The sequence below is a fragment of the Varanus komodoensis genome, unplaced genomic scaffold (genome assembly GCF_004798865.1).
Source record: "Varanus komodoensis strain SLA01 unplaced genomic scaffold, ASM479886v1 scaffold5, whole genome shotgun sequence".
NCBI classification, from domain to species: Eukaryota; Metazoa; Chordata; class Lepidosauria; order Squamata; family Varanidae; genus Varanus; species Varanus komodoensis.
Window position 1 is genome coordinate 19972904 of NW_025336087.1, and position 23747 is coordinate 19996650.

At 39.0% G+C, this 23747-nt stretch overlaps 1 protein-coding gene across 1 annotated transcript in view; it reads left to right on the forward strand.

The window, feature by feature from the left end:
* ADGRV1 (adhesion G protein-coupled receptor V1) overlaps positions 1-23747 on the forward strand; it is a 307411-nt gene that overhangs the window by 88227 nt on the left and 195437 nt on the right. The window contains exons 32-44 of the mRNA XM_044446125.1: positions 1014-1195; positions 2480-3291; positions 4895-5104; positions 11284-11414; positions 12417-12516; positions 14791-14970; positions 16169-16332; positions 16960-17053; positions 18127-18205; positions 19220-19358; positions 20551-20692; positions 21828-22090; positions 22761-22936. Of these exons, the coding sequence (XP_044302060.1) occupies positions 1014-1195; positions 2480-3291; positions 4895-5104; positions 11284-11414; positions 12417-12516; positions 14791-14970; positions 16169-16332; positions 16960-17053; positions 18127-18205; positions 19220-19358; positions 20551-20692; positions 21828-22090; positions 22761-22936 (2672 nt within the window). The remainder of the gene's footprint in view (positions 1-1013; positions 1196-2479; positions 3292-4894; positions 5105-11283; positions 11415-12416; positions 12517-14790; positions 14971-16168; positions 16333-16959; positions 17054-18126; positions 18206-19219; positions 19359-20550; positions 20693-21827; positions 22091-22760; positions 22937-23747) is intronic.

The following is a 23747-nucleotide window of genomic DNA, read 5'->3' on the forward strand; positions in this document are numbered from 1 at the left end:
GCATCCCTGTCTTCCAGCAGCAGCTAAAACCTACTGAATGCAAATCTAGATCCAACTCCTTGGCTTTTAATCTACTGATATTGTGATTTTCCAGGCAATTCAACTTTGGCATGGAAATTCTGTGGACCCATTTTGTAGGGGAGTTATATTTAAAGCTCAAAACCTCCACCCAAAGTAGTTAGTTTCCCACAGTACCTTTTCTCTGGATTAATTTTCAACAGGTTTACCCTCATCCACCCTAAAACAGCATCTAGACATGGGTTCATAAGTTTCACAGTCTCCCTGAGATATGTAGAGGAGAAAGAGGTATTGTCCATCTTGTCCAGCATGGTCTATAGTGACTGGTACTGGCATTCCTGGATCTTGGCCAGAGGTCTTTCACATGCCGTATTACCTGACCTTTTATTAAACTGGAGATTCCAGAGATTGAACTTGGCATTTTCTGCATGCAAAGCATCTGCTTTGTCTTTGAGCTATGACCCCTATGCATTCATCTCTAATTTCCTGTGTTGACTTTCCAAAAGGTATAGCATCAGCAAAAGCAAAAATTGATATGGAAGCTCTTCTGCAAACTACTGGTTAGAGGCAAACTATATACCTAGCTGTTTAATGTTTGACTACAATCTAACAATGATGATGAATGTTTCTCAATTACAGCACCAGTAGGAATAGGAGAAAGTCAACATGAAATTTCTTAATTTGCTTCGCTGAGCTCGGAGATGATGACTGTAATAATTAGAAGCAACTCAATATCTGCTAAGATGTATCAAGTGTAGGGAACATTAAAAGCTGATCTCTGTTATGAGCATTCTAGTCATGTGGGGTATATGTTACTTCCAGTACTGGAGACAGTATGCCTCACCTTATCCCACACCTGTGCTGAACAATACATTATCTGAAGTATACATCCTTTTGCAATGGATGATTTTTAGTAGTTGTTTACAGTCCGATTCAAAGTGGTGATTTCTTTTCACACTCAAATGAGATTGCAGGCCACCTAACATATTTTCTAGGTTATCCGAGTGGAGTTAACTCACGCCTCCAGTGGAGGTGCTATTGGACCAGATGGAGTGGCAAATGTTATCATCCCTGCCAATGATCAACCTTATGGCATCATTTCATTTCATCAAGCCTTGTACCGAGTTCAAGAGCCACTGGAGAGAAGTTCCATTGCAAACGTAACAGTGAAGAGAAGGTCGGTTTTCTACTATGCTATTGCTATTTTTCCCAAGAAGAAACTATTCATAACAACAAACTAGTTGGATAGCTTTATAATTGTTCAGCTGTATAGCAGCAGAGTACCTGGGAAAAGTTGATGTTATATGCAGGAATTCTTGTTCAGACTGAAATAGAAGATGCAGTTGAATCAGAGATTAGCAGTGGAATTCATTGTGTAATCTAAACCATTTTGTGAGTAGCTGCAGCAGATCAGATGAAACAGCCAGAAATTAGTTGAGGACTGAGACCAAATACAGTTGCAGAAAAGGATGTGAGCGACTTAGAAAAAATCAAGGAAGAAGCCCCAAATGCCTGAATTTCAGCCTTTGGGTTTCATATGCTCCTCCATTGGGATATGACATGTCTGAAGAGCATATCTCTTCCTAAACAAGAATATAACATGCTGTTATACAGATGTCTGCATTAGCCATTGTCTCTGTTTGTCAGGAGTATAACCTATTTCTTACCTGAAAAGCTTGGAGTAGGTAACATTTACAGAAACACAGAATGGAAACATGTAAACAAAAATGCAAAATAACAACATTGAGGAAAGCCACAGTACCATTAGGTTCTTTATGTTATACAGTTTTAATGAACATGGTAAAACATATTGTAAGGGACCTGAACTGTGATTCCCTTGTACACTTTTGCATATATTCAATAATGTACTTCTGAGTATGAATTTTGGCTGAATCCAAAGGTTGGGTAGGAACAAAAGAAGTTCCAGGTAGCAAGGAAAATATGACAGAGGGGGAGTGGCTTGGGAGGCTGAAGCTGAAAAGTAGAAAGAAGCTTTTTAATAACTGGGCACAGAGTGGAGGCTTCCAGCCCCTGAAATCGTTGGAGAACTTGTCTGTCGCAGCACTTGATTACTGTGGGAGATTGTGGGTGAAAGGGATCAGTTCTATGGACTGTATTCAGTGTTGATTGAACTTAAGTCCCATGCATTTCAATGGGTCTCCTTTACGTAGGATTAAAATTGGATATAACATAATGGGCATATTCTTTCTTCTCCATTTTTGCCATTTCCCCCTAAATGTGAAGGGAATGCCCACTTTCTTCTCCACTGACTTCTTTCCTTTCTGGTTATGCCAAAAACTTCTGGATTGATGTTACAGCAATTAAGCCGTTTACAATATTTGGGAATGCAGAATCGTTTTAGAATTTGCATTTCCCCACACGAACATTCTTTCTCAAGTATTTAACAGTATAAGAGGAACTGTCTTGATTAACAGAACTCTCTTGCTTTTTCTTTTTGCAGTGGTGGAACATTTGGCCAGCTGCAGATTTTCTACAGCACTTTTGAAATGGATGTTGTGACTCTTGCAGTCGAGCAAGGCCTGGGTGTACTGTCCTGCTATGAAGCCCCTGTGCCAGGAATGCCTGAACTAACTGAGATGACTAGAGTCAATGTCTCCTTAGCAAATGATTCCCTGTACGCTTGTGCATCGCTGTGCCTGAAAGAGCCAGCATGTTCTGCTTTCTCCTCCTCCAGTGCTTCTGGAATTCCATTGTGCTTTTGGGTGACTTCCTGGGGTGGCCAAACCACGAACAGCTCAGGATTCTGGACCTACAAGAAAAACCTTACCACTCTAGGCTCTATTCTAAGTACAAGGGCAATTGCTAGTAGTGACTATGAATCTGTTACAAGGCAATGGGTGATCATGGCAGATGGAGCGGAGTTTGTAAATCTCACAGTAACCATCCTTCCTGATGACTTTCCAGAACTGGATGAAAAGTTTGTCATCTCTCTGTTAAAAGTTGCACTGATGAACATCTCTGCCAGCATAGAAAATCAGCCAATCATAGGACAACCAAACAGCTCTACAGTTGTCATACTAATGAATGGGGATGCCTTTGGTGTGTTTGTGATCTACAGCATCAGTCCCAATGCAACTGAGAATGGTCTTTATGTGGAAGTTCAAGAATGGCCCCAGAATACGGTGCAATTAATGATAGATCGAACAGAAGGTAGTCTGGGTCAGGTGATAGTGGAGTGGAGCATAACTGGTGGCACAGCTACCCCAAATCTGGATTTCACTGGTGATGGGGAGATCCTGAATTTTGCAGAAGGTAAGGAATTTGGGAGGGTACCTAATAATGACATGCTACTCAGAACACTTACGTGGTAACCTTGTAGGGTGATGGTGTCTGGAGACTGCCTGAAGCACATGGGAGTGGGGACCTACACATGTGGTGCCTTCTTAGTTCAGCATCCTTCAATCAAATCATACTTTAGATTTCATGAGTGTGCAAGATGTGCACATTCTTCAGATAAAGAAGCCAATTCAGGGGCTCAATTTTGCCCAACACTGCCAAAAAAGGAGAAATGTCTCATGGTAGCTATCCCTGGGTAGAACTGATCTTATGAGCTGAATCAAACTGTGCAAGATGTGATTTGGCCCATAATTTTGATATGCATTCAAATTATTTCTGGTATCAAGGTTGATGCATTTCCATCAGTTGACACAAAATTGCCTGCTCAAGACCACAGGGGTAGTGAGGGAGCCTTTATCTTGCCTCCATTCAGGTGATCCTACTCAGGGAAAAGAATAAGGTTAAAGCTTTTGGATCAGGTGTGCTGGGGACAGTACATGTGTGCATGTTGTTATCTGTGCATGTTGTTATCTAGGACACAAATGCACAGCAAGGGAATTCTCTGAACACTTCCATCCAGAGGGTAAAATATGGAAGTTAGCTAATCCTAGCACATGCATTTTGGAAGATTTAATCACTTTAATACCCTAGTCATGATTCAGACTGACATATAATGAAGAACAGTTTTTAGTTGTGAGATATTGCATATTTTGAAGATCCCAGGACCAAGCCGAACAGTCTGTCTTGCATGCATGGTAGAGCCAGGGCTGGATGGATGTGACATTTCATGGAAACAAACCAACAAACAAGGCTTAACACCATGCTCCTTCCTCAACACTGCTGTCTTGATCCCAGGTGGGACTGTGCATAATGAAAACCACCGTACCATGCACCACCATAAAAAACTTTACCTTTTTATAGAAAGGTATAAAAAACTAAACAGAATATTTAGTTTGATCCTTCAGCCCTAGTTTTTGGAGGCAGGAAACAATTAGCCTGATTAGCCACCATGTACGAAAAACTCCGGGATGTGGGTGGCACAGTGGGTTAAACTGCTGAGCTGCTGGGCTTGTTGATCAGAAGATCAGCAATTTGAATCCAAACAACAGGGTGAGCTCCCGTTGCTTTGTCCCATCTTCTGTCAACCTAGCAGTTTGAAAAAAAATGCAAAAGTGAGTAGATAAATAGGTACAACTTTGGTGAGAAGGTAACAGCATTCTGTGCGTTTTGGTGTTTAGTCATGCCAGCCACATGACCACAGAAACTGTCGGTGGACCAACACTGGCTCCCTCAGCTAAGAAATGGAGATGAGCACTGCCCCCTAGAATCAGAGACAACTGGACTTGGGGAAAACTTTACCTTTTATAAAACACTCAGGGAAAAAACTCAGGGAAAATGCATATGAATAAGTAGGAAAAGGAAAATGCACACACAGAACCATGAGCTGATTTCCCCATGTTTACGAGCTTGCCACAAGAATCCTCATTAGTTTGCTTAGTTAGGTGGAATACAGATTCTGCCAAATGCTGGCATGATCATGTAGAACGATTAGGCAGAGATCTCTGATTTCTTTTGCCAGGTGAAACGAAAAAGGCAATTACATTGACAATTCTGGATGACTCTGAGCCTGAGGATAATGAAAGCATCATAATCAGCCTGACCCACACAGATGGTGGCAGCCGCATCCTGCCCAGCTCGGACACTGTCACGGTGGTCATTCTGGCCAATGACAACGTGGCTGGCACAGTTGCCTTTCAGACAGCCTCGAGGTCTGTAATTGGCCACGAAGGTGGGTTGCTCTCTGTTTTCACTCCCCTGACCCTGTGCACTATCCATCCTCTTGTTAACACTTTTTCTCCATGAAGGCTTGCTTCCGTTTACTCAGCAGTTTGACAATGTGAGGAACAAAACACTGAGTGTCTTCAACCATTTTTACAGTGAGTTTTAAATCAAATAAATAATAACACCCCCAAAATGCCCCATTCTCTCTCCCCCCAAAAAAGATCTTCTGAGGAGATAAGGAGAAAGGTTTCATTAAGCAATATTTTGTAGAGATTCAAGGTTAAAGTAGACATGATGTTCAGGGCATTCATGCATAGAACTTGGCATGTTTTAAGACACAAATAGCCCCTGGGAGACGAGTCTGAGCATTACTGGGATTGCAATGGGAGTTTGATGCTGTCTTTACTGCTAAGATCCCGATGAAAATTCCTCCTGTTTTCAAAGAAGCTATTTGCATTGGTAGGAAATTTGCATTTCTCCTAGCACAAACATTACCTTTTCAGGAGAGTCATTTTTCAGAACTACAATGACGGCTGCCCTTGAAGATTGTCCAGAAGCTGCAGCTTGTGGAAAATGCTGCAGACAGATTACTAATAGAGATCAGAAGGTCTAAACACATAACAACAAGTTGGACCCATTTGCGTTGGCTGTATGTATTTTCAAGCTCAATTAAAAGTGCTGGGTTTAACTTATAAACCACTGTACAGCTTGGGACTGCAATATTTGATGGTGCACCTCTCCCATAGCATCATAGATCATGGGCACCATGATAAAGATTTGGGACCTGCCTCTGACTGTCACTTCAGAGGGAGGCTTGGTTGGTGACAAGGCCTTCCCAGTTATGGAACAATCTTTCCACTCAGGCATCCCTGGTGCCATACTTCAGTATCTCTGAATCTCTTCTTTGAACGGGGATTTAAACAGCTCAAATCGTATATTAGGGCATTATGTCAGCTTTCTAACAGGCTGTTCCCTTAATTTGTGCCACTTCCTATTTTTCTTTGAATTGTGTTTTAAATCTGACTTTTAAATGTTGTAGTATTATTTTCATGATACTTTACTGTTATCTCTATTTTTATGTTGTACTCTTATGATATTTTCTGTGCTGCCATAAACAGGTCAGATAGCTTCAGCTATTGGGAGGTATAGAAGCAAAATTAATAATACTAATAAAAACAATGGACAAAAGGATTACATTTTAGTATTTTCTGAGGGAAGATTTTTCTCAGGACCATAGCAGGGGAAGAAAGGGTTAAAATCCCCCTTCACTGCCTGCTGTACTCTTGATGATGGTCAAACTCTCATAAAAGCACACACTCATGCAAAGATGCTTTCAATACCACATTTAGTTTGGCACCTCCTCAATTTGTCTGCCCAAGTTTCCTGTGAAGGCCCCTGATTGAAGCTCCATTTGAAACATTTTCCCTCTGAATCTGTTTTAGCATCAATTACTATTATGAAATATCAATCCTTCCAGCCATTTAAGGGAAATACGGACAGATGTGCGACTCTTCTATTTTGTGTTGGCCCAATAATCTTCTACGGATAACCGAAGTGTTGGCCAAGGCAGTGCGAAACAGACGTTGGTCCCTTGCCCCAGAAGTAAGAATGAGCTAGCACAGACCAGTGCCCTTCCCACTTCTTTCCAAAATAGCTTTACTATTCTTGGTAACTCCCACTCATGCTAAAAAGAGTTTGCTTATATTAGGTGAGCCCCTGACTGAAACATTATTTTCTTTAGTGAAGGAATTCAGTAGCTAAGCCTTTATATCTAAAGTGCTTTTAAGAGGCTGTAAGCTGACTGTGGCCCTGAGATACACGAATAGCTGGGTTCCTACGAGAAATGGTAATCTTTTCTTTATATATGGCCTCCCCCAGGCCATATTGGCTTTTCTGTCATAACAGCAGCATCTTATTTACAGTGACTCCAAGAGGAGTATTTTCATAATCCAGAATGCATGCACAGTTAGCAGTAAGGTAAGAACAACACAAGCACAAACACGCAAGTGAATTGTTGTATAGTCTTGTCCTTGCCACTTTACCCAGTGGATAAGGTCAATGGGATTTACTTGCAATACAATACACTTAGGCCTGTAGGGTAAGTCCTGTGAGCAAATCCACAACCAGTGCCTCCGATTCCTATAGTCCTAAGATTCCTATAGATTCAGTAGAATACCAATGGCAGACTATGCCATGTGTTAGGAGACTGACCATTATGGAAGCATACACGTGAAAAGTAGCACTGTTCTTTTATTTCTGCTGGAACTGAGTAATGAGGAATCATGTAAAGTCAGATGAATATTTTCAGTGCTTTCAGTTGCTAGACAAAGTCTAGCTCTGCTGATATTTAACATGACATTTTGATATCTAAAGATTTTGCTGCATTTTCTGCATGGTCCACTCCAAACAGCAATGTGGAGAATGGGTTGAGCATGACTTGCCATTGATCTGTGCTTTGTTGTTAAGCTATTGTCTTACCTTCTCTTGCACTTAAATGAGAAATGATAGTTATTATCCTAAAATACCATAGCTAATACACTGGGAAAATGTAGATTTCAAAATAAAGGTAACACATGCCTTGAATGTACTTTTTACTAAGGGGCTTTACTGAGAGTCAGTTGTATCAGCTCCCTTATCTTTGTACACATCTCTTGTACATGAAAGGTCATCGTATCACTTTGAAGCATTCAGAATGGTCATCACTGTTGGCTTTGTGCTGTTACATGACTGAGCTTTCATCCCTTTCTCCTCCGCATTCATGATTCTGACCAGCATGTCAAAGCAGCTGTAAGTGAAAAGCTAAGAAGAGCCATCGGTGAGCGCAAGGAATACACACAAATACCATGGTGACCTTCATGAAACCTTTGCCAACGGCCTTATTTTACTTGTTGCCCCTCCCCCTCCCCCCACACCCAGCATGCGCTCTGGAACTGCATATCCTTTTATAGAACTTAGAGACTGTAGTGGGTGCTGACCTTTCCACTTCTGAAGGCTAAGAGGAGCCCAGATACAGGTCTTAAAAAAAAAAATCAGTTCAAAAACTGAAATGCTGAAGTTGGCAAAGTTTCCCTTCATCCAGTGTGAAGCATCGCTATGCCTCTAGTTGAGAGAACTCTACATATTAGGGAAACCTGCGCCTACATTCATGACTCCCCAGTTTCTAACCTTACTCCGTAACCAAACTGCATTCCCAGTTGCATCAAAACTTCTGTTAGTTCTTGAGTGATCCTGGCAATTGGCGTCTGCCTTTCCCGCTACTGCTGGCACTGACATGTGGTAGGAGACAAAAGGAGACAACCATTTCCTTTCGTGTTGAAACCTGTATGCTGCGCTGCCCTGAGATACAGATCACTTGAGTGAGTCCATGGCTGCTTACTCGGGACAGGCTATCGTGGCCTGCAATCCTGGCTGTGTTCTAGTCATACACTTGGTTGTCTTCCAGTTTTATCACAAATGTTTCATCAGTACAAAATTGTCCGACAGACTAGAATGTATTTCAGTGCAGCATTGAATAATACAATTAATTACTTTCCCATCATTACTCCAATAAACAAAGCAGGGGAACCATTCAACAAGCTCAGATTTTCAGTGAATTGGTGGATGCAATTAAAAAAAAAATTGGTGAGTGTGTTCAAAGGTAGGCTAGACATGCACATGGTGGGCATGTCGTAAATGGAGCAGCCTGGAGCCGGGGGTCAGACTAGGTGGCCCAGGAGACCCCTTCTGACTTACTCTGTTTCTATGTTTCTATGTTGTTAGAGTATTTTGGGGAGTGTAACAATATTTATATGAGAACACACATATACATTCCAATTTTGGTCTTTAGCGTTTTAAGTGACTGCAGATTTATTCTGCTCATGTAACAAATTAAGGCCATCTCATGTAGAGATTAATGTATCAATGGGGCATTTTAATTTCAGTACCCTACAGGAGGGGTAGCTGAAGGTGAATTGTCTGCTGTTTAAATTTTGGCTTATTTGTGACTATTAACCATAAGGGCAGAGGCTTCTGGGAGTTGAAGTCCCAAAGATCTACAGACCTAGCATTTGCACACCCCTGCCCTATTTCTTTATCATGTGAGATTCTTCAATTGTCTCCGAGCTGTGTACTCTAAAGGCTTCTCTGAACAAGGCATGTATTGTATGCTTGTGTTACTTCCAGAAGTTTTCAGAACCTTCTCATGATGTTTTTCTCTTCCAGGGCTTCTCCCATGTTTTCCAGTTTTGTTTTGTTTTGTTTTAAAGAAAAGGAAGTCAGCTATTTAAATTCAGCATCCTAAAAAGCCACAAATCTCCTATATTATGCTATTACTTTGAAATTGGTCAATAAAACATATAGGAAGAAAATACACCCAAAAAACAAAATCCATGTAAGGGGTGTATATTTCCTCCTGGAATGAAATCTGAAGAAACCACCTTAAAGCTAAAATGTTCATGTTGCCAGGGCCTGAGCTTAGTTACTGAAAAAATATTCAGCGCTAAGAAAAGCTAAATTGTAGCCAGTACGAATTATTATTTGCACATATTTCTCTAGTTTGTCCTCCTGTTGAAAGGAATAATAATAAGCAACAGTCCTTGACCGCTGGAGAACCAGCTCAGCCACATGCACTCACATCAACTTGGAGATTTCAAGGCATTCCTTATTTTTGCAGCCTTAATGACAAATGCTGTGCTTTCACAGTACAATTATGGCATTACTGCACACGATCACAGCCTGGTCTTAATAAGTGATTTATGTGCCTGTGAATCTAAAGAGATTAATGACTAGTTCTATCTTTATTTTCTAAAATCAGAATCTCAGATTCAGAAAATATTTAATTACTTTTAAAATATGATGGTTTAATAAATGTATATGAATATCTAATTAGTATAAAGAACATTTCAATAATGTATAGTATGATGCATGATAATGTGTAAACTAGATGCTTCTTTGCTATATGGATCTTCTTCCCTTTTGGCCATGCAATACTGTATGTACTGGCAAAATGAAACATTGTGCACCTGGAAAAGGAAGTAGTAATACATAGACAGCATAATATTTCAGGAACATGGATTTTCTGCAAGGCCAAATTATGTTGTTTTTGTTTTTCAATGTGGAGAGATACCTTTTCAGGCAGTTTATTTTCTTGTCATTTATGCTTGTTACAATCTTTGCAGACTTTAGTATACTTGATTATATCAATCAGTCATATTTGTTTGATTTATTTGAACGTGGACGTACAATACCAGAACAAAAGTAACTGCTCAGCTGAGGAACCGTGATCAATGCTGTCCTAATTACAAAACTGTGCAGCTTGACAAAGCCATGGCCATGCTGATGACTAATGTTCCTGACTTCTACACCATATCCTCACAATGTGTTTTTATTATATTTCAATTGCTATGTATTTGTTTACATACCAAAGTATGAATGGATATCTGTGCACATGGTATGCTAAACTCAAGTGACTTCTTATGAGTTCTCTCCTTTTAATTAAAAGATAAGTTTAGCACTGATCGTATCAAGTAAGTTTTATCTGAAATAAATGGAATATACAGGTAACTGCCAGCATTTTTCTGCATGCATTGTGTAACATTCCTCTATAGTTAGGAATGTTACTCTATGTATATTTTCCTGTAATGGAACCATTTTATGAAGTAATATGAAATACCTAGTACATACAGCATTTACATTTTCCTTTAGTCTGCAGGATTTTGCTTTTATTTTGATGTTTTTGCATGTTCTGGTGATAATTTGCTTCAATTCTATTTACATTTAAGTTGCCAGCATGCATTTTATTCATTCTTTCTCTACTTTTTGTTCTGTAGTGAAAGATACATTTTCAAGATTTAACATTTTTATGGCTTAATACTAAAATACTTAATTAGATAAAACTTCTAAAGCAAGGTTTTCTGTCAAACTATGTCTGAGCTTGTGCTTGCTAATAATGATATTGAAATTATTTTATTTATTGTTTGCATGCTTCAAGGTCTTTGAAATCAAGTAACTGAAACTAATTAGAAACTTGCTATGCACATTTACCATTAAAATTAAGTGGAGCTTCTTAAGACTGTCTTGGCATAGTTGAGGGAATTTAAATTGTTTGTAATACACCTTGTGCACAAGAAGTTCCTGGAAGGCTAGACCCAAAACTGATTTCTCTTTCCCTGTAGTTACTGTTAGGTTATACTTTATTCTACTTTCTAGGAGAGCTGTTGCAGTTTCATGTGCTAAGGACAGCACCAGGAGCTGGTAATGTTACTGTTGAATGGAAAATTCTTGGGCACCATCTGGAACAAAACTTTGAAAATATCTCTGGCGTACTCTTCTTTTTAGAGGTAATAACAATGAGTTTTTGCTGTTGCCTTTATATGAAAATAAAGAGGTCATATGAACCAGGAAAATCTGGAGAGAAGCTACCTTCCCTTACTTGCCATGCAATCCCATATAGGTCTGCTCAGAAGTAAGTCCTGTTGTCTACAATAGGATTTACTTCCAGATAAGTTTGTATGGTATTGTAGCCTTAATTGCTTACTTGCGTTCTTATCTACACAGTGAAAAGTCTTCACCAGGGCAGGGAAGAAGAGGTTTGATGCTGGTCTGTTCCATAATAGGATCTGCTATGGAAAGTCTAATATTCCTGAAAGTCTATTGTCACAATATCTTTATGAAGGATAGAAACAATAATAGAATTAGCTGTATATCCAAAATCAAGAAAATCTGTATCTACTTGCCTCACACAGGATATAGTGGCACAGATGCAGCCTTTGGTGCTAGTCAAACAGCTATAGGATACAAGGGACTGTGGTTTTATTTATTTATTTATTTAAAATATTTATATGCCATCCTATTCACAAAAAAGCCTCAGGACGGCTTACAATATAAAATATAACATAAATAACATAAATTCCTGACCCACACTGGCTGCAGCTAAAAACATAGAAAAAACAATATTAAAACTTATTAAAATATTGCTGGAATAAAAAGTTCTTAACCTGGTGCCGAAAAACAAATAATGATGGTGCCAGGCGTATTCCACCACAGAGAAAGCCCTCCTCTGGGTACTTTGCCTCCTATTATCTTTCACGGAGGGTTCCTGGAGGAGAACCACTATTGCCAATCTCAAGGGGCGGGAGGGCAAATATGGAAGAAGGCGTTCCGTCAGGTATCCAGGTCCCAAGCCATTAAGGGCTGTATAGGTAATAACCAGCACCTTGAATTGAGCCAGGATTTCGATGGGAAGCCAGTGTAGCTGGTACAGAGTTAATATACCTGAACTGTTCCTGGCACTCCGCTCCTTGCAGAGTCGCGAGTCACTAATTTCTGCCTTTAAATAACAGGGATCATTGAATGCAACATTTTATGTTCACTTGCTGGATGACCATGTTCCTGAAGAAAAGGAAGAATATCACGTAATCCTGCATAATGTCAGAACTCAAGGTAATGTAGTTATTCTGGAGTAATATAACATAATAATGTGGACTGATCCACTTTTGAAATCGTATTACTTGATTACTAAGCAATTTGTGATTTACAGATGGGTGCATGAAGAGGTAAAAAGTATTGTTTTTGAGGTGATATGAACAGCCTGTCTGTTAATGTTTGATCACTGATGGCTTTTGTGCAAGTCATCACCTGAAGTTGCGGTCATCAAAAGAGCAGTATACAGGTGTGAGCAATACAAAAGACACTATTTAGATGTTCTATATCGACAGCACTGTTTTAATTTAATTATATTAATTTATGTTTGTCGGATTATATATATATACACACACACATATATAGTGTTTTATCTTGTATATTGATTATGTTTTAACTGTATTATTGCATTTGATGTCATTGTTGCTATTTTTATTGCAATGGCCACCCAGAGAGCATGATGCTAATAGGCCTCTAATTTTATGAAATTTAAATAAATAAATAACTAAATAAATAAAAGGGCCTTGCTGAATCAGACCAGAGATCTAGGTAGTCCGGCATCCCCTTTCCCACAGTGGCTAACCAGATGCCTTTGGGAAGCTAACTAGCAGGATATGAGGTTGTAGCTCTCTTTCAGCATTGTTCCACTTGGTGCACAAAAGCATGTTTGCCTCTAATCTGGGGGATAGTAATATAGCCATTATGATCACCAGCCATTGATATCCTTGTTCTCCATAAAGTGCTCCAATCTCTTTCTAAAGCCATCTGATTTGGCGGCCATCAACACATCTTGCAATAGTAAACTGTGCACTGTTTAAAAAACTACCCTTTATTTTGGTCTGTCTTGAGTCTCCCACTAACCAAGTAACTAATAAGGTTCTGGTATTATGAGAGAGAAACAAAGAGTTCTCTTCTTCAATTTATGTGTAATTCTATAAATCTCTATTATATCCTTCACTTACTTTTCCTTTATCTAGTCTAAGTCCAAGTCATTTTAACTGGAGAGTGTGGTCTAGTGGTTAAGTATGCTGGACGGGGACTCCGGAGATCTGGGTTCTAGTTCTCACTCAGCCATGGAGCTAACTGGGTATCTTTGGGAGTCACAAACTCTCAGCCCAACCTACCTCACAGGGTTGTTGTTTAAGATAAGAATGAGAAGATGAGGAGAATTCTGTAAGCCTCCTTGAATGAAGGATATTAATTTACAGAATCAAGTGTGATCATACCATACATTTATACAAAGATATTATAGTATTATAATGTCAGCTTTATCTGTTGTCCCTTTCCTAATGACCCTTAGCATGGTAAGGATCATTTTCATAGCAGTTGCCTGCTGTGTTCAATCTATATTTTGAGCCATCTGCTAAAACTGGTCTGGTTTTGATAATTGTAGCATCTACCAAGTCCCAGAATAGTCTTTCCTTCCCAGCATTACTGAGGACATCAAGAGTTGAGCTACTTTTCCTATTATTTCCTTATTCATACACTAAGTTGGGATCATTATTTGAATGGTTGTTATACTGACTTATACCAAAGAGGTAGATAAAGGTTCAGTGGAACCTTTGCACCTATAGAAGTGCAAATAGTTTTGGAGAATTATATTACTGGGTGAACGCATGAAAAACCAGTCCATTCAGGAAATTGTGAATGGTCATTAGACATGGATTACGGGAAAATGGCCTTGCATGGCTGACATGCTGGTTGGCTGGAACCCTGAACAGAATATTACATATTGTAGCATGTTATTGCCAATCCCAGTTGTAAAGACAGTAATTGTGATGTCATCATACTACGAACCAGGGCCAGGCTAGATCAGACTGAGGGTCCATGTATGTTCATAAACTAGTCAGCCAGCTTCCTGTGAGAAACTGCCAAGTAGGAGAGCAGGTCGATAGCATCCTCCTGCATACATTCCTCAGGAACTGGTGTACTGCCCATAATATTAGGAAATGCAAGAAGCCTTCAGGACTATCATCCATTGATAGGTTTATTCTCCATGAATATGTTTAATCCCACTTTTGAAGCATCCAAATTGGTTGTCCTCACCACATCTAATGGTAGCACATTCCACTGTTTAACCATGTGCTGTGTGAAGAAGCGCTCCCTTTCGTCTGTCCCAAATCTCCTACCAACAGCTTCCCGTGATGATCTTGGATTCTAGTATCCCTGCTAATTCTTCCCCCTGATTACTGTATAGGCTTTACAACAGCACCAAACAATTGAGTTGGCACTGGGATTGCCTGAAAAAGGTGGGTGGCCAGTTGTTTAAATATAGTCCATTGATTTGTTTTTCAGGGGTCAGTTCTGCTGGAGTTGCAATCCTTGACAGTCAAGGTTATGAAGCAGTCTTGACAGTGGAGGCTAGTGATGAACCGCATGGAGTTCTCAATTTTGCTTCTTCATCTAGAGTTGTTTTGGTCCAAGAGGGGAACAAAAGCATCCAGCTTTTCATTAACAGAGAATATGGATCTCTAGGTCTGTATACAAAGGTAGTCGGGATCTATACTAGTTGTAATGTGATAGGAACACACTCTATGTGTCCAGTTCAAGACTTGAAAAGCTTTATAGTAAATCACTAAACAAGTGAAGTCTCTATTAAAAGGAATTGCATCATAAAAGAAAGCTAATACATCATCCCTGGAACATCCAGGTAAAGAGAGAGATCCTGAGATGCTCTGTGGAAGGAGTCCCATAATTGATATACCACAGTAGAAAGGCCTTTGTTTTGCATGTCTAAATCTTCAGCCACCCAAGGGAGAGGAACTGAAAGAAACCCTCACTTGCCAGTCTCAAAGATTAGTAGGAATGGGGTGTGGGGAAGTTCATATGCCAAGTATTCTATGAGGCATGCTTGGACCAGGCATTTTAGGACTGTGTAAGTGAAGATGAGCAATCTCAGCTGAGTTAACCAGCAGCAAGAGCAAATAGTCAATCCGTTCTGTAATATGATCTTTATGTCCCCTCCCTATCAGAAGAGGGACTGCTGCACTTTGCTTCAGCTACAGCTTTTAAACAGTAGGGTGAATGGTAGTGATTGATCACAGTGGCTTTCTGATGTAGCTGTCATGGTTTTTGAATGAAATGGTTGGAGGGCAGCGTGTACGTACTTCTACAAACATAGCTACATAATTTCTTACATGTGTTTCACATGCATTCAGGCTGTTACAGGTAATAATTTGGAGCATTGTGGCCTTGGCCAAATCATAATAGCCAACTCAGGTATTCTAAATCTCACTCCTTACATAATCAAAACAGCACCACCTGCACATAGGTGGAAGACAACAGAAATCCTGAGAGATCTCGCAGTTTTAGGAAAGTACAAAAAATCTTCAGGGGGAAAACCAAAGTAGAGGGAATGCCAATGTGAACCATGGGAATGCAGAGTTTTGTTGTGGAGGGGCGGGCACAAAACTGAAGGGGGGAAGATGGAATGGAAAAGAGTATCTTGAGAGAGACATAGATGGAATACTGAACAAGAACACTCTACACTGTAACAATCTGTTGCAGTGTCCCTTTGTGGATATCCATTTTCATACAGCTGTGACACAAAGTAAATTATTTTGTGCATCTGTCTGTTCTGCATAGAATATGTCTCTGTTTCTCTTGATGGTGATTGTAATTATGCCTGAACCGTTAAGTTATTGTTTTAAATCTTCTGTTCCCTGTTCACCAGGTGTCATCAATGTCACCTATACAACAGTTCCAGGATTTCTTGGCTTAGGGAATCAGACCAAAGGGATGTTGGCTGAACCAGGAGTTGATTACGTATCTGTATCTGGATCATTGCTTTTAATGGAAGGTGAAACATCAGCTGCCATAAATGTAACTATTCTAGAGGTAAATTGTCTTTCCATCTAACACTGGGAAAAATAGATTTTGTTTTGATGGATGCAGGATTCATGCCGTAATTCTTGAAATACATGGGGGAGATAGACTTTCCTCTCTCTCTCACACACACACACAGTAGAAAGCCAAGGAGACTAGTTAATCACAAAGAGAAGTGGGTACATCTGGGTAAATCTGCTACATTAGAATGCATTCATTACCAATGTGGTGCAATTCAGAGACTTCATAATGAATAATGGGTTGCTTTGTTCAACCCCTTTCCCCTTCACTTGGCTGTTTTGCATTTAACTCTGTAGTAAATCTGCTATTGGAAATATGTCTTGTCACTGTCTGTTATGTTACGCATATAATATAAAGATTCACCTTCCAATTAATCCCTTTTTTGGAGAGGTGGCTAAAATCCAACACCTTCTGCAATGAATGAATGAGGTCAAGCTTCCCTGACCTGGTGCCCTACAGATATGTTGGACTACAATTCCAACCATGCTGAGAGCTGCAGTCCAATTTATCTGGAGAGCACCAGGTTGGAAAAAGTTGTTTTAAGTGGGCCTCTTCTGATTCTGAAATATTGGTTAAAATATGATTAACTGGAACATTTATTGTGTCTCTGTTTTGCAGGACGATGTGCCAGAGATGCAGGAATTCTTTCTCGTTAATCTAACATCTGTGGAGCTCATCATACATCCTTCAACTTCTTTCCCTCCTAGACTTGGTATTTTCAGTACTGCTGCACTGACGGTTTATATCTATATACACTATGACCTTAATATTGTTTCTTGCACGAACATTGATAAATATAGGAGTGCATGTTAGCCTCCTTATGCAAGTTTTCAAAAGTTGCTTCCTTATGTGAAATAAAAATGCAAAAGCATAGAAGTAAACTTCATGATCTGCATTCACGCAGAAGTATAAAATAGTGAATGAGCAAGGTTTGTTTAGTGTGCTGTTTGCACCCAGGATCTTGCCATTACAACCCAGAGGCACGGACAAGGGATGAAGGAGCCTCTTTCCATCCATGCACTTCACATCCATTTTCCTCCTTTGTGCCGCTTTTCTGAGGTCATTGTTGTGACCTTGAAAGAGCATCTGCCACAAAGCTTTATGTAACAGCTGGAGAAGGTGATGGGGGTGGGGGAGAATGCCATTCATCCCCCTGACACTTTGCCAAGGTTGCAGATCTTTCTATGGCCTTGTGGGTGGGTTGGAAACCCATCTGATCCTATGGCTCCCTGAGGAGTTCTGTTTTTGAGGGGCTATAGGGGTGCTTTCTTCCAGTATATTTTTGCTTTGTTTTTTGGTGAGCACAGGCTTCCTACACTGAATTTCACTTGACACAGAAGTTTTAGGATAACTTATGTGTCATGCTGCTAACGTTAAGCATTTTTTTCCCTGTATATCTCTAATATTTTCAATTTGACCTTTATTTCCATGCATGTAGATTTGACTGAGTTAATTCATTACAAACTTAAAGGTAAATAGAGACGTATTATGCTATTTGCTTGAGATGTGTTTGTTAGAGATAGTATAGATAATAGTTAGGCTGTTGCATAGTTGATGCTTACAATGGATTAATCTCTCTACATCAACTCAGATGTCTTTTGGCAAGTGGTGCTGTATTATAGTACATTATAATTTACCATGAGTATAAGTGTGATTAATTATAAGTGAAATTGCCATCACCATCATCCTATACCTTGCATCCTGGAGATATATGTACCCTGTCCCAAATATTTCTAAAGCATTTGCTCATAGATCCTAAACAAGTGCTTTAAATATTGTCTTTAGATGTAGATGGTTTGGCAGCACAGATTATTATCGATGCTAACGATGGCGCAAGAGGAGTCATTGGCTGGCAAAACACAAAGTAAGGTTCATCTTCAGTTATGGTAATTCATTGTTTTCAGTGGCTTGAGCGCTTAGCGGTTTTCTCTGATAATACAAACAGAATGTTCCTTGCAATCTCAGTTCAGCTAAATTCTAGATGAAAGCTATGACCCAAAGAGCATGAACTTGCACTGGTATCTCTAAATTTCTCTAAAGGTTTTTCTTTAGAACCTGCTATTTAATGTCACCTGAGTTCTAAAAGCAGTTTGGGTAAATGACTGTATTTCTATCTATATTCAGGGATAGAATAGACATTTAATGTTCACAAGAGACTGACTGGGGCACCATGCTTAGAATGTGGGAGATCTTCACACAATCACAAAGCTTACTGGTTGATGTTGGACCAATCACACAGTTTCAGCCAAACCTACCTCACAGGGCTGATGTGCAGATGAAATGGGTGAACAACAGAAGAGATGGATGTTGGATCAGACCAAGGGTCCTTATAGCCCAGTGTTCTTTTCAAACCAAGGACAACCAGCTGCCTGTGGGAAACACACGGATAGGCCATGAGTGTAGCAGCATGGAGCTGCAGATATCAATGATGCCTGGACCTATCTGGAAGATCAAGCACTATAACTAATACAATTGATAAATGAGAATATAAATATTCAGATCCTGGCATCTCCAGTTCAGAAACCTGAGACTGTTTGTTTATTTAATTAATTTCTATACTGCCCATTAACCAGGACAGGCTTGAAAGGCTGCTACGTACCACTCACAGTAGACAATACTGGGTTACATGCATCCAAGTACAGCCAGTCTATGATTTTCAAGCGCTGTATTGCATTTCCTGTACATACTAGTTGATGTAACTTCCGTCCACAATATGCAGCTGTTATCTTTAAATGAAATATATTATCACTAAGATCTTCCACTGATGACTGGTCAAAATAGCGGTTTTGTCTATAAAGTACCTGACAGCATATATTTAGCCCACTATGCTTATTGCCAATAAATGTAATAGAGGGGTTTTTCTTTTTTTATACCCTAGTTTTGAAATAGGTGAAGTGAATGGAAGTTTGACACTGCTGATATTTCGGGACCGAGGATCTTATGGGACTGTGTCATTGTTCTTGTATGCTCAGAATCTGGAAGCACAGCAGGGACTGGATTTTAATGTTTCCTCCAGGGTAAGAACAAATCACAATACACCAAGCAACTTTTTTCAGTGCTAAAATATAAATTCTAGGAGCTGGGAAGGGAAGGAAGGATAATTGAGATTTCTTCCACAAACACAGCAGGCAAGGGCGAGCAGGAACATTTTGAAAAGGTCCAAGTTCTATTGTGTTTTGAGTGCTTGTCAATTGAAAAACTAAGTCGCATAAAACCGTGGATGTAGGTGGTGGTGGGAATTGGGCCCACTCCCATCCACCATATATTATCCTGAAGGCCAGAACAAAGCCTCTGGAGAACTTTTATCCCTAGAATTGGTAATCTGGAGAAGTGCAGGCTTCTTGGCTGCATGTAGAGATCATGAAAGGAAATCTGGATCAGTGTGTTTCTATATCAGTTTCACATGTGTTCTCTCTTGTTCCTGCCTTAATGTGTTCTCTCATTTCCACATTCATTTTTTAAAAATCTGCATACAAATTATCTTTAGATATGTACTTTGAGCATATGCTTTCACAAAATACATATCTCTAAACATATTTAATCTAAATTCTCACACGTATGTACATATTTTATAGCAAAATATAGAAAATAACCATTTTGATAGCGTTTTGGGCTGAGAACCACTTTGCAACATTTTGGGAAGACCTAATCCAAAGGATAACTACATTACAATACACAGTCTGGGAGGCCAATTACCTTAGCGAAGGCACACAGATTAAATCCCTTACACATCCTTAGCTGTAAGCATACAGATTATGCACATGTGGACTCTGTCCTGAAGTTTGGATAAACATCTGGAAGTTAAAAGAAGAGGCAAGCAGGCTCGACATGTAATTATACACACACTGGTCATCCAAAAGGGTTTATACTGGCTACATCCAACGTGACATTAAGCAAAAGAACTGGCTACATTAGTGGAGTTTAGCTGCTTTTCCTGTTGTACAAGTGAAGGTCTAACATTAGACCCCTTTTAAATCTAAGATCTGCAAACTATGACACATTTTCAGGTCCAAGAGGGGTTGGATTCTCCACTTGTGCGTAGTCCTGCTAATACAACATCATTTGTGCTAGTGGATATAACCCAATACCTTTGAATTTTTATCGTGTTTGCTTTGTAAAAGGTTTGCTTCTTTTTTACATCTTTAAAAAGATATCAAACCTCAAAAAGAGTACTTTCTAAAATATTGTGCCAATATGCTTTGTTACTAGACTGTTTCTTTTGCTGATGGAGAAAGATATAAATACATTGATGTTATGATTTTTGATGATGAGATTCCTGAAGGGAATGAAAGATTCCAGCTAATATTAACAAATCCATCTCTTGGATTGGAGTTGGGAGAAAACACAACAGGTACTATTAATTACTCTTGAGTTCTTTCCTTTGTGATTGCAGACATATCCTGTGAACCATCATTAGCAGTAGATAACTATGCATTTTTCTTGTAAGATCATAGAAATCGAAAAAGAGGACTAAGTATCAAAGGCATTGAACAAAGAAGCAATAGCAGACAATCTGTTGAACTGTTTCGCAATTAGTTCTATTGTTGATGCAAACAATAATATTTAGGAGCTCAATCACTAAGGGAATTCCTCTTTCAGCTACTCCTCAATATTAAAAACCTTATAATTTTCTGGGTATTGTGTTGTGGTGAATATACCAGGACAATATTACACAAATGTTGTATACTACCTTGTCTCTGATTAAAAACCATTTACTGTGCATTATGCATTCAATTAAAATACATAGAATCATATCATAAAACATGAGGGAAGTCAATGAAATGAGATAGGTGTACTCAGTGATTTTAACATATTTCCTGACTTTAAGCCTGTTTTATGATTAATTGAATCAGTTCAACTTCATTCCACTTAAGCTGTAAATGCCACCAATTTCAGTGCATCTTTTGTCAGTGTTTGTAGAATAGGTATTTTGAAAATGCTTGATTAAATTGAAATGTTTCCTTTGGGCTGAACTGTGCCTTTAAAATATAAAAGAGTCATGATAGTATATTACAGCACACATCTTATGGGAGATCTAAGAGATGAAAGAGGAAGTTGTAGATTGATTGAAATAGTGGCTTGGTTACAAACGACAACAACAATTTGCCTCTTACATGAAGCTTGTTCTCCTATAATTATCCATATGCAAAACTCTAAGAAGATTCTTAAATATAAACTTAAATTAGGTATTCCTTATAATACAACCAGAGGTGTAAAGCAGTGGTCCTAAATCTACTTACCTAGGAGTAAATGCCATTAAACTCAATGAGATTTACTTATGAGTAGAAATATAGAAGTCTGTGCTGTAAATACTGTGCAGAAAAAACTCCCCATATTTAATACTGATGACAATTTTGGGGACTAGTGTTGATTTTTGGCCACAAGGCAAGATACTGTTTATATCAAATAAACAGTATGTTTATATCACATATGGATACAATGATCCAAGATGCATTTTAATCATTCCATTCATTTTCTGTTTAAAGTCACAGTGACCATCCTTGCCAATGATGATGGCCATGGAGTTTTGTCCTTCAACAATAGTGAACATTTCTTCCTAAGGGAGCAGACAGCCTTCCATTTGATGGAAAGTGTTGCAGTGTTAACTATTATCAGGGAACCTCTTCAGGGAATATTTGGGACTGTGACTGTCCAGTATCTTGTACGAGAGATAAACTCTTCTGAAGCATCTGTAGATTTGACCCCATCACAAGGCTACATTGTTTTAGAAGAGGGAGTCAGATTCAAGGTAATATGCAGGTAGTTATTACAAAATGGAAGATATTTTGTTTGGTTTTGTATCAAGGTATATCTCATTGTTTATAGAGGGGGGGAGAAAAAGGAAAATAAGATTGCAATCTTATGTCTACTTATCTGAGAGTAAACCTCATTGAATTCAAAGGGAATTACTTTTGAAAAAAGATTGCAGCCTAAATGGATACGAACTGAGCATATTTAATTTGAAAGAAGAAGGAGAAACTGTTTTTTGTTTAGAAACAAAGTCATGCCTGACCCATCATGACCCCATGGACAACATTCCTCCAGGCTCTCCTGTCCTCCACCATCCCTCGGAGTCCACCCAGGCTCACACCCACTGCTCCAGTGACCCCATCTAGCCACCTCAGCCTCTGTCATCCCCTTTCTCCTTTTGCTGACAATCATTCCCAGCATCAGGGCCTAGCTTTGCTTATGAATTATCCAAAAAATCTTACATTTTTGCCCAGTTGGGCTATCTGCTAGCTTCCCGCTTATTCAAGGCTAAATTATGAATAGTCTGGTGGAAAATATGTAAAGAATCGTGTCCAGTGATGTTCTGTAAATTCCGTGATGATTGGCCCTGTCAAAAGCATTCCAGAGTTTCAGTGTTGATTCTAGTGGGTCCAAGATTTTTCTGCTTATGCATTTCTTTTTTCTTACAGACTCTTCATATTGCTGCCATACTAGATGCCGAACCAGAAATGGATGAGCATTTCATTGTTACTCTGTTCAATCCTACTGGTGGAGCCAGATTAGGTTCAAGAATAGAAACCTTAATTACAGTTTTGCAGAACCAGGCTCCATTGGGACTTTTCAGTATCAGTCCAGTTTCAAATAGGTATATCATGCTGCTAGCTCAGTAAATACATTTTTTGTTTGTTTGTGGATAAGTTATTCTGTATTTTTGTTGGTTTCGGTACCTATGTATTGAAATATATGTTAAAATAGAGTGACTTGCAATCAAAGGTGTTGATTTGCTAGTGGAAGGGAAACTTTGGGGTAACAGATTCTCCTGTCTCCTGCAGCCCCTGACTGACCCCCATTCTGCTTTAAAGAATTGGACATCCCCTCAGATCAGATTTGGGGGACCATGCATGAATGGAAGTCTGGTTCTGCAGGGAGCTTTTGTTCATACAACACCAACACTGATTTGCAGCTAAAGCCAGATGATACCCATATATCAATAAGTCACAATATATCAAAGATATAGCATAATAAAAATGCAACTGAAAAAATTAATTTCAATAATATTAGCACCTACTTTCATTTCCACAACAAACACCAGTTCATGAATTTCCTGTGTTTTGTGTCTATAGCAACTTCACTCAGATTTGGTAGTTGTGTTACCTGCCATACCTTGGTTATCCACTCCTTAACATTAGTCATTTTTGGACTGTTGCACTGCTTCAGAATTATTATTATTATTATTATTATTATTATTATTATTATTATTATTAGAACATTTCTATGCCGCCCCTTGCTGAAGCCTCGGGGCGGCTTACAACACAATACAATACAATACAAAAATAACAATATAAAATTAAAATTAATAATATAAAATAAATAAAAAATGTAAACGATATAAAAGAAGTTAGAAAAGTTAGAAAAGAAAAGGAAAGGAAAGGAAAGGAAAGGAAAGGAAAGGAAAG